A 12,228-nucleotide genomic window follows, 5' to 3' on the forward strand; every position below is an offset into this window, starting at 1 on the left:
TATAACTTTTCTTTTGTTGCATTCACCTAACCTATATTGATAGGGTAACTAAATAAACATCTTAAAAAACCAAGGGGCCAATGTTTTGAATCAATTTCAATTGAAATGTCAGTTGCTAGTTATAAAAACTTGAGAGCAAACCCTTAGGAAAACATTCATTATTTGAAGCAGAGCTGTCCTAAGATAATGCACACAAACCAACACAGTCTATTTAAGAAAAATATTTAATGCTGCCAAAAAGTATAAAAATACAGTAGGAATGGCAGTACAATACAAAGTAGTCTTTCCTAATTTATTTCTTTTACATCTCTCTACATTTCACACACGCATTAAAAAACTTAACAATGCATCAAATGAAAGGGCTCTGCAAAGTCTTCTGCTGGTGGTGCTCTTCGTTCCCTGGATGTAAGGTTTACTTTGTAAACAGACAAATGTGAGGCAATCTACAGGCTTATCAAGCCTCACTTAGTTTCCGGAGTGGGCTCCAGGTCTTGCTTTGCACATCAATGGTTCAAAATTTATAGCTGCAGAATATTCTCAAGTCATGAATATTTAGGTGTCTGTCAATCTTGGCCTAAAATATAAAATAAGAAGTCATCTATTCAATTCATATTTACCAAACACACAGACATACACAGATACACACAAACATAAAAGGACTAACAATGAACTAAAAAGGCAACCAAAAAACATTCCAACACATCACACTCAATCACACTGAGTGCTTTGCTGTTACCTTGGTAAAACTGCTTATGTGCTTGATTTTCAAACAGAATTGGTGGTGTGAGGTAGACTCATGTTAAAGCACCGTAACTCTCACTCTTTTACAAGAATTAACAACTATGAATTTTTTTAGGTCATCCTGTATTACTCAAGAAATGACCTCCATGTGAGCTATACTGACAGATAGACAGTTAAAAAAAAAAAAGTACCCACAACAGTTTAGCAAGATTTTATGGTATGTGCTAGACTTACCAATACTTTGGAATTCAATGCAAAAGTCTAATCCAATTTGGACCTCCACTGTATCATACTGCTAAAAATATTATGAATGTAATGTATGAACATAAAGTTGGCTTATATCCTTAACTCATGGACTGTTAGCAGCATGCTTTTTGTCCTGAAGGGTAATACTAATGATCACAGAAATACAGAACTGAAGTGACATGATTTAAGTATTAAAAGAAAACACAGACATAAAATAATTGATAGATTTATTGTACTTTAATGCCAAAAAGTAAAGATAAATGAGAGTTTAAACAAGTGATAGAGAGATGAAATAACAACTAATTTAAGGGCAGGTGAGTTTTTAATGTTATTTCACAATATTTGCAAATAGTTGAACTTCTGAGGTGGTAACTGGTATTTCCCCTCAACTTCCCTTGCTCTGACAAAAAAAAAAAAACCCAGATCTAAATACTTGTCATTATTGTGCCTCCACGTGTATAAATAGGAGATATAAACCACACCCACACATTTATCCAAAACATTTAGTCAAAACCCCCAATACTACGAGTTGGCTTCTTCCTGACTGCTGGCTCCTTGGTGTCTCATTTCCAGCACTGACAGAGAAATGTCCAGACACCAAGGAAGCATTCTTGTTAGGTGCCTGTGGTCACAGAAACTGCCACAGGTGCTTCTTGCAGGGACCTGAGAAGCCTGAACCAAAGTGGCTGATGTGAGGAAAGGAGCTTCTGACTGACCCTGAGTGCTGCAAAATATGCATGTGTTTCCCACACCTTCAGAAGTCCCCTTGTTAAAACCAAGGAACTGATCCAGTCAGAGTGAATGAAATAATGTTTTGGTTTAGAGAGTGCTCTGATGTTCCAGTATTACTCTGGCTCAGTGGTAGTTCAAACTGTTCCACAAAATTTTTTGGAGGGGAAAACTTTGATTTGTTTCACTTAAAAAATAAAAAGAGGGTTATTTTGGATTTTAATGGGTAACAGTAGCTGTCTAATGCTTTTCCATTTAAATATTCCATAAAAACAGGTTGCGTGTGACATAATGGGAAAGCGCGAGGCCTGGAGTTACTGGGATTCTACAGACTGGAGTTCAAATCTCAGCTCTGTCATGATCTAGATGTACAACCTTGGGCAAGTTACTTATTCTTTGACTCAGTTTTCTCGTCTGAAAATCGGGTAACAGGATGCACCTTGGAGAGGTGTATCTACTGACTGGCAGAACCGGCAGGTGTTGCCTCCCCAGCAGTGTGTTAAAGACACACTCAGCAAGGATGAACTACCCCTTAGAACAACTAAAAGGTCTTGACAGGGGCTGGCTCCACACCGAAGTAGTTCCTGCCACCGGACACTCATCCTTGCTTTACTGAAAAGAGTCCCACACACTTCTCTGCGGTGAGCAAGGCACTCACTGCCTTACAGACAACATCAATTTACCCAGTGGGAAAATGCCGAATTCACCAAACTCAAAATAACTTCAGGTTTTTTATAGTAGTAATCTGAAATATCAACATCATCATATGTCTAAAAAATCTATGCCAAATTAGAGCAACAATAAAGAATTGATGCTTTTCTTTAAAAAATGGTCTCCATAAAGAAAAAAATTCCCATTCCATTCTCCTTATAGCTCCCCCAATATACCATGTGATGGAAAACCAGACAATAGTATTAAAGTAGACTCTGCAAGTAATATCCTCCCTAAATCCTAAAATTCCCGTATTCCACTCTAAATTATAAAACCCAAACAGAAAGAGTACCAATGATTGGATTTTTCATTCTGCCACTGGACTGCACAGAGACGGTCACGGCGTTTGAGAATTCTCACTGTCAGGTTGTTACTGATAAAGACAATCGCTCGACCCAACTAAAAGCCCCTCGGGCTGAGTCACTGCTTAGCCGGGGCAGTACTCTGCAACATGACATCACTCATCCACATTCAGCAGAACAAGAGGACACCTGGCATTTCTAACTTATCTGCTGTTGTAGGGGCTGTGGGTGCTGCTGTCCCAGAAACAGTGCTTTGAAGACAGATACAAGGAAAGATGGAATCAAATCCAAACCAATGAACTAGGGAAAAGATGAAAGACACAGGTCAACTCCAGAATAAATCATCCAGGGGACGACTAAGACCTGTATTTTAAGTCAAAAGAACTTAATTTTATTATGTGAAAAAATACTGAATTTCTGTTTTTCAAAACTTTATTTATAAGATGACTACCATCTAGATAAGTCAACGCCAAACAAGGGTTTCCTGAAGTAAGAGAGACTTGAATAGCTGTGATGTAGAAATGGGAGCCCAGAACACGCCATCCCTGCCAGGCACTCAGCTCCAGCAGGGGATGGACATGGGAGTCCTAACCTCAGCCACCCCGCCCTTGTCCACGCTTTCTACCCCACTAACAAACCCACAGGGACCTGCTGGAACCAGAAATAAGTCAGTGCTGACGGAAGGTGTGATTCTTAGAATCTTGCCTGGGAGAAACGGATGATAGACATAATGGCATTAGGCTTACAATATACTGCATTTTAAAAGTCTCTGTAAGACTCGTGTCTGAAAGTAAAAATCAAGGCAGACTAGATTTTAAAATCTGTACAATAACCAGGCAGTCACTCTGGAAATGTACTCACTAAAAGAGAGTATACAACGGTCAATAAAATATTTCTAACATAATCAGGTTCTAGCCTGTGTCTGTTCACACAGAATCTAGTCAGAGATATTTTTCTAAGAGGGGAACGACTTTCAGAAGTTAAATCTTTCTTTGAGAATTTAATTCTAAAATACACTCTACATGAGAGTCAACAAGAGAGAAGGTAGAAAGGTCAAGTCTCAGGCTGACTCTGGCTCAGCAACACCACCACCTGCTGCATGGGCTTGTTGTGAGGTTACCAGGAGAACACGTGGGAAGCCCCAGCACAATGCCCGGCACCACGGAAATGACCTCTAAGTGGGAACAACCATCAGTGTCAAGGACGCTGAAAGCAAAGACGGAATTGATACAGAAGCTGGAGGACTGCTCCATGCCAGAAACTACTTTTTAAACCAGTATGTATTTTTTTTATTCAAACCATCAATTCTAGTTTATTTGAAACAAAGGGGACACACACAAGTGTACATAAAATTAACTTAAGGTCACAATTCCTTCCTCTGATGCACCTGTTATTTAAAAAAAAATCAACTTTTTAACTTCCTTTCTCTTTTTTTTTTCATTCCTTGGTAGAAATACTAATACATAATGAAATGGACCAAAAATATAGAAGAGGATAAGGACTGAGCAAATATATAAAACATCTAAACATGGAAGTGGTCTGTACATTACCAAAGTTCTCTATGCACTTTTACAACATTTTTATGCTACATATGGATAAACTAAATATGGAGGCACTAAATATGTATTTGTAGATATTCTACACATGCAAGCATAGATAAAAATCAGTAGTAGGATGGCATAAAATGCTTCGCTGCACGTGGAAATGAGTACGGAGCCCATTGGTACAGCCAGAAAAGACGGTGCTGAATCAGGGGTGCTGTCCGTTTATCGGCAGGAGCACATATAAACACAAATGAACTAGGTATTAATCCAGATAGTCTTTCTTAAAAATAATAAACCTTCTGGCTTTTTTATTAAGAAAATACCAGCACCTCATCGAAGTCAAACCGTACAACTGATTTTCAGCATCTGTTCTAATTAGAAAACATCACGAAGACCTACAGACACAAGTTCTGGGAAGATGCACACCCACCGTGGTTGCCGACTCCTCTGCTGTTCCCTGAGGGCAGGACCCCGCCTGGCCTGCCCCTCTGACTAGATGCCTTCTTTAATAAAGGTCAGGCACGTGGCCACGCATTTTCAGTAATTAGTATAGGGCACCCACCAAAAACACAATCCCTGGTAAAAATTAACATGCTCTCCTCAGGGATGTGCTTGGAAGAGGAAAGATGACTAACGTTTGCAGCAGCAGAAGTTTATCAACAAGTGTCTGCTACACCGGACACTTAAAAATCACCGGATGTGATTTTAAAAATACATTATGGCAAAAAAAAAATAATAATAAAATACATTATGGCAAACACCTCCAGAAGGACGGGAAGCAAAGAGCAAAGCTGAAGCACTGAGCCCCACGAAGCACGTCCACCCTGCCCGGGGACAAGGGTATCATTATCAGCTTGTGTTTCCCATAAAGTCTTTGCCTTTTATTGAAAGCAAGGTGACCCACGGTTGGTACTGAATAGGTCTACCTGTATTTGACTTGCAGAGTAATATACTGTATTTTAGCAAAGATAAACCACAGCAAATTGGAAAGAAAGATTTTAAACCAATAACGACCTAAAATGTAAGGGTCATGGTGCCTGAACACAGGGGTGATGCAGGCAGACACAGCAACATCCTTCTTACCTCCTTCCATATAAAGGTTACACGACACAGTGGTGCTGAGCAGGGCGTGGGCACATGTGACACAAACTGTCCTCTACACACAGCACCACCTGTGTCCTGCTCTCATACTCTCAGCATAACTCAACCCACTCGAGAAGGCTATTCGAACCAATTAAAAAGTCTATCTATACCGAAGGTTTTCAAACTGTTGTTTAAATGATCACTGCCTGCTGAAAATAATTAAACCTCGTGCAGCAATAGTACCTAGTATGTAAAGTGGATAAAGCAGAGACAGCCTACTTTATCTGCTGGAAGTAAAGGTTGGCAGCTTGGGGTCCTTCCTACCACCTCCTGGTGACCCCTTAGAAATCCAACAAGCAAAGTTTGAAAACCACTGAAATAATGTGATTTCATTATTTCAGCAGATAAATTTATAACAACTATTTAAAGTAAAACAAGTTAAACACTGAAAGGAATGTTACAATCTGAAGAAAGCTAGCACTCAAATGAGCAGTTAGATCCATTAAACAATATGCTCTAAAAATACCCATTAAGAAGTTAAAGGGACAGTGTAGGTTTGAACATCATTATACTATTTATTGAAGTAGAAAGAACTTAAAAAAGTTTTTACTGCAAAACTTCAGTCTAATAAACTGAAATCATGGATGATAAAATGCTGCTTGTTATTTTTATTTCCTAAATTATGGTTTACCCCAATTATAAATTAGGGTAATTACATTGAAATTTTCCTGAAAAATAAACAGTATTAATAATGGGCTTTACAGAAACCAGTTTCTTTACAAAGTCTTGACCAACTGTTACCTGACTACGCCAGTAAGGAGAATTTTCCTTCAAAGATACTTTTAGAGAAAATTTTTGTTTCTTTTTCTTTTTAAAATTGGGAAAACTGTAAAACATAAAAGAAATGCAAATATATAGTAAAAATTGCTTATTCAGAGTTCTACCTGCTCATATCAAACTTTTCTTTAGGAAAATGTATCCAGTACAATTGAATCAACATACACTTTATTATTTTTTTGTGGTAACAGATTTTTTTTCAAATTGAGCTTTTAAAAAGTACATTTAACTACAAAAGTAAGATTAAATAGGTACTTATAAAATATATTTACCCTGCAATGGTTAAGAATATAAAATGTTGATGCCCATGTGAACAAGTACATTTATACATTACACACATTACTTAAAGGTCATTTTCTTTCCAGTAATAATGTCCATAAAACCACAATATTTATTGCTTATATCAAGTGCAGGTTAAAATCCAGACAGCCTCCAAAAACGAATCCTCATGATAAAGGACTTCTCAGTCTGGTCAGGTGAAACACTTAACATGTATGAATACAGTTGAAAATGTACCAGTTCTTAAGAAGCATTCAAGTCTTTATTTTAGGGAGCGGGTACAGTGTGGGCAGCGCCTTGGGGGTGCTGAGGTGACTGCACACCCCAATTCTCTGTGGGTGTCTAGTCAACTGCACCGTCTGGTGTCTGAGGAGTTTGCTAACAGATGAACCCCTGTGATTCACGCAACACTGTCAGCTACCAGTGCTGAAGCTTGCGGGGCAAAATTATTTATAGGGCATTTTGTTGAAAAAACAGTGTCCAGCCAACAAAAGCGCCAACCAAAATGACGGACACAAACCCCATCTTAGTGAGAATAGGTTGCCAATATAACCACCTTTTCCTTTTTCGTTCGGTCTCGTTCAGCCTCTGCTTCATCTGCTGCACCTTCTGAGCTGTGCTGGCTTTCCTGTCCTCCCGAAGGCGCTTCCGCAGAGCACTGTCAACAAACAAGAGCACATCAGCAGGGCTGGGCTCAACCACGCAGGCAGAGCACAGCCCCCCCGCCCCCCGCCCACTCCACCCCACTTCTCAACTCATTCAGACTCTGGAACAAAAAGGGGAAAAGCTTCAATACTCTAAATGGTCCAGAGATGCACTCAGGTAATTCAATGACAATTGCTCGTACAGTTTTATGTAAATGAATATTTTTAGTAGGACCTGAAAAGAAGCATGGTATCAGTATTTTTTCTTTCTTTGCTAGCCAGCCAGCAGGAGAGGGAAGACAGAGGGTCCCCAGGTATCTGATCCCTTTTGGAGCTCATATTTGATTTTTCACAAAGGCCCCTATACTCAACATTTCCTTGAATATTCTGCTGTGCGAGTGCCTACTGCTGTCTGCCCATCCCTTTTCTAGCTCCCATTTTCCTATTCAATACAGAATTTTTGTTCCAAAGGAAGCTCTTTGACTCTGGGACCATGGTCCCGGAACAACACAAAGAATGGCTGAAGGCAACATGAAAACTACTATTTTTTTCCCTTGAAAAAAATCTCACAAGCCTAAGATGGCGGCCACCATGAAGAAGACAGCAGCAGAAGATGTCAATGTTACTTTTGCAAATCAACAAAAGACATACAGATTTGCATGGAATACAAGCAGAATCACAGAGCTGAAGGAAGAAACAGAAGTAAAAAAGAAACAACTCCCAAACTTAGAAGATGCTTGTTAGGACATCATGCTTGCAGACGAGGACCGCTTAATGACACCTCATCAGACTGGTGATGTTTTCATTAGCCATTCTCAAGAAGAAACATGAGAAATGCTAGAAGAAGGAAAGAAAAACTTGCAAGAAGAAACTGACGCCTTACCATCCAGAGTGGAATCAATTCAGTGGGTGCTAGCAGATTTGAGAGTTCAGTTATATGAAAAATTGGGGAGCAACACAAACCCTGAAGCTGATGAAAGCTAAACATTTTATAACACCAAATGATATGGAAAGCAAAACTTTAAAATTTTTTTCACTTATTTAATGGAAACTTGCCTATTTTCACATCTTGCTTATTTATGTTTTTAAAAGAAGACCGTATTCATCTATGTATTTTGCATAACAATTATATAAAGTGTAGGGGTTTTATGTCATGTTATTAAAATCAGTTAATAAAAAAAAAAATCTCACAAAATCCATCTCCTCTTTTCACTTACTGCTTATATTACAGCAAAAGCCTAACCAGTTTCCATGCCTTCAGAGTAAATACACCCCAGTAATTATTCTGAAGCACAGCTCTGATGGTATGGCTTGATTAAAAATCTTGAGTGCCTTTTCAGCATCTACTACATTAAGAGGCAGCTTTTTTCCTGGCCCAAATGTTTAACCTATATCTAATAGTGAAAAACAATCAGAGGAATCCAGATTGTGAGGCATCCTAAAAGGCAACTCATCTATAAGCTGCAATGTCCAGCAACGGGGGAAAACTAAAGGTGGTGGACAGTCCCAGGTTAAAGGAGACTAAAGAACCACATCAACCAAATACAATGCATGATCCTGGATCAGATCTTGAATTATTTTTTTAAATAGTTATAGACTGGGATCATAAAAATGTTCCAAAATTACATTATGGCGATGGCCACAAAACTCTGTACATATACTCAATCCAGTAAACTGTACGCTCTAAATTTTGTGAACTCTATGGTATGTAAATTATATCTCAGTACAGTTATTTTCTGTAAAGCTTTAAGGTGGATTTTTTTTTATAATTAGAGAACTCTGAATATGGACTACATATCAGATTATTTTATCAACGTTAAATTACGTGGGAATATTGGCACCTTCAGACATCGCTAGTGGGAAGGTGAAGTGATGCAGCCGCTTGGAAAACTGGCCAAAAAATGCTCAACACGGAGTGGCCACGTGTGGCCCAGCAATCCCACTCCTAGTTACACACCCAAGAGACAAGAGCACGTGTTCTCCTGCCATGTACAACCTCGTTCTTGCCCAAATGTTTTTCTTTTTTGCTGTTCTCCAAGTTTGTTTCCTTCTAAACTAAGAAACCTCTTCTCTCTGGTTCTCTCACCCTCTAGAGCCCTTCTATTCTCATCCTACGGCATTTCATTTATAGTAAATAATTTATGTTGCTCGTCTGGGTTCTCGTTTTGTCCCTTAAGTGTATTAGCAACCTGGGGACTATATTTTGCTCATATCCATATGCTTTGCAGTCTTCCTAATGTCTTTTTCACTTTAACTTATCACACACACAGGTATCTCTGGCTGTGTGAACTCTACCTGAATACTTCCTACAATGACTTGCAAAAATTATTACTCAGAATTCACTCTCTAGACTGAAAATTCACTATAACAAGTATGTGTGTACCTTCCAATAAAACAAATTACACTGTAGTCAAGATCAGGCAAAACATATATAAAATATATAAAAGGATACAGAGCTCCCAGTATTATTTCCTGACTTAAAACTAGTAAATCTAACGTAGAAGAAGAAACAACTTTATGCTTTAACTTGTAGTCTAAACCACTGAAGCCACACACAAGGAGTAGCACTGCTAAGTCATAATAAACTCTTCAATATGATATATAGCAACTTACTATGTACTGTAATACGCTACCTTTTATAAAATTTCAGGCAATTTTTATATTGGGGAAATACAGAACTGAAGCTATAATGTATAGGAGACCTTAACGATTTTCACAGCACATCCCAAGATCCCACTGTAACAAATATGACTACAGCATAAAATTTTCCACAAGAAAAAGCATATCTGACAAAAAGAAAAGAAAAAAAGTCTTTCAGAGATATTGAAGAGAGGGAGTAAAAGAGCTCATTCACTTTTCTGAGAGACTCACACCTCAGGACACCAGCTTCGTAATGTGTGAGATATTTGGAGCCTGAGAAACGTAATTTTTCAAATTTAAAAACTTGAAGAGTTTACACATTCATATGGATTCAAAACTCAAAAAGTATAGGGCATTTTATGTGATTTTTTTTTGAAAAATAATTTTTTCTTCCAATAACAGAATTAAGTTGAAATATTCACTTAATTATTTCATAATGGTATTAAAGGCATATTATCAATTACATTGTAACAGTAGCGTGAACGCTATATAACTGTACAAATGGCAGGTATTCATACTCTGTTTTCTGCATCATACTACACATTTTAGCATCTAATTATACTAACTCTTACACTCAATAAGTGTTGTGTTAAACCATTTTCCAACAGGTTTCCGTCTTTAAGTATTAGCTTCTTTGAGATCAATGATGTCATTACATACTACTTAAATGCCCTTAAGTAATAAATAAATAGTTACATTAATTCAATACACTAAGGGTCTATATATTAGTTCCCATCCACAGAACTTATTAAAATAAAAGTCTCTCTTTTCAAGCATTGTTATTGCAGTAACCTTACCTCTCGCTGTTTTCCTCCAGAGTATCTTGCATTTTAGAGGACAGTCCTGTATACCTGTCACTTGTCAGTTTTTCTTCTTCTAGGCCTATCCTGTTTCCGTTGTGTTTTTCAGTCATTATTTTGGTTGGTGAATGATCAAAAACAGGACATACATCTTCCTTAGAAAGTTCTTTCCACCGTTTCTAAGTAGGGAAATGAGAAACAAATGCAAACACTAAAGTTTTGACTTTTCTTAAATAAAATTTATGAAACTGAAATTCTATATTTAACTTAAGAAAACCCTGTGATGCTAACATATGAATGAAAAAGAAAAACGTGTTTTGTCATACCACTTCTAGCTACGTCTATTTTAAGTTGAATATTTAATAATAATAAAGCATTTTTAATAAATCTATCTATCTTAGTTGCGTTGGGTCTTCATTGCTGCACGTGGGCTTTCTCTAGTTGCGGTGAGTGGGGGCTACTCTTCGTTGTGGTGCATGGGCTTCTCAACGCAGTGGTTTCTCTTGTTGTGGAGCACAGGCTCTAGGCACACGGGTTTCAGTAGTTGTGGCACGTGGGCTCAGAAGTTGTGACTCGTGGGCTCTAGAGCACAGGCTCAGTAGTTGTGGCGCACGGGCTTAGCTGCTCTGCGGCACGTGGGATCCTCCCAGACCAGGGCTTGAACCCGTGTCCCCTGCTTTAGCAGGAGGATTCTGAACCACTGCACCACCAGGGAAGTCCCAATAATAAAGCATTTAATATTGATGCACATCAGTATGTAGTTGAATACAATAATCTTAATAAAATGTAGTGACTTTGACCTCACCAAAATATTGGTCTTAGTAAGAAGATCTTCGCCAAAGTCAGATTGTGCCGTCTCCTAATCCAGAGGCATGTGCCTCTGGAAAAGTGACCAAGATGGCCCTTGAACGTGACCCAGTGTGCCCTGCTCATTGCCACTGTCCAGTTTAGCAGAGAACCAATGGTGAGACCTCCCAGCAGGTTCCTGCAGTGCCAGAGGCCTTCAAGTTGACTGTCCCCACCAGGTACACCAGCAGCCCAGGCAGTTGGCTGGACACTGGGTTGGGAAGACTCCTCAGCACGCCTGGACTTCAGATCAGGCAGGATTCAGACCAAGATGAAGAGACAGCCTATCTTCCTCCAATGAAACAGGACTGTCACCTGCCTTGGGACTTGTTGTTACTAATGAGATGACAGCTAACGAGTAGCAGAGTCGGAATTTGAACCCCTCACAAGGCTCTGTATCTCGGAAATAATCATCAGTGTCAGACACCAGATAGTTTAAGTATCCAACAAAAATGTTAACTGTCTCCAGAATGCATGCTGGTCAATTCTTCATTGAGATCTAGTTACAGCAACTTGGCCTTATACTTGGACAAAACTCAACAATGTCAATAAACAAGATGATGCCAAAAACCAAGTCTTACTGGACCACTTCCCAGAATATGCAACAAATCCAGAATCTGTCAACAAGAAGAGTCAGCAGGAGGGTGGGGGAGAAAGAGAGATTTAATGCTAGTGAATTTTAAAAAGAAAAAACAAAGGGCAATGTCATTTTGCCAGGTCTCTGGGCAGCAAACTCACTCAACTTTGCCTCCCCTGTGACACACCCGGCAAGCAGGCTCCAGGCTCACCTGCCTCGGCGGTGCTGCCGGTGCTGCCGACCGCGAGG

At 39.0% G+C, this 12,228-nt stretch overlaps 1 protein-coding gene and 1 pseudogene across 4 annotated transcripts in view; one reads left to right on the plus strand and one right to left on the minus strand.

Annotated features, from left to right (window-relative positions):
* Positions 1-206: 206 nt before the first annotated feature.
* The window catches only part of PTPN2 (protein tyrosine phosphatase non-receptor type 2), a 76,291-nt gene continuing 64,269 nt past the window's right edge, over positions 207-12,228 (minus strand). Inside the window, exons 8-11 of one of the 4 annotated variants that reach the window (XM_030836525.2) lie at positions 10,554-10,735; positions 7,029-7,130; positions 6,158-6,242; positions 207-3,029 (exon numbers count right to left, since the gene is read on the minus strand). In XM_030836525.2, the coding sequence (XP_030692385.1) occupies positions 2,928-3,029; positions 6,158-6,242; positions 7,029-7,130; positions 10,554-10,735 (471 nt within the window). In that variant the 3' untranslated portion in view covers positions 207-2,927. Of the gene's footprint in view, positions 3,030-6,157; positions 6,243-6,720; positions 7,131-10,553; positions 10,736-12,228 lie in introns of those variants that run through there. The other 3 variants (XM_030836527.2, XM_030836528.2, XM_070046971.1) reach the window with 3 other exon arrangements.
* LOC115842004 (prefoldin subunit 4 pseudogene) lies at positions 7,572-8,184 on the plus strand (annotated as a pseudogene).

Source organism: Globicephala melas, chromosome 13 (assembly GCF_963455315.2).
Source record: "Globicephala melas chromosome 13, mGloMel1.2, whole genome shotgun sequence".
Classification (NCBI taxonomy): domain Eukaryota; kingdom Metazoa; phylum Chordata; class Mammalia; order Artiodactyla; family Delphinidae; genus Globicephala; species Globicephala melas.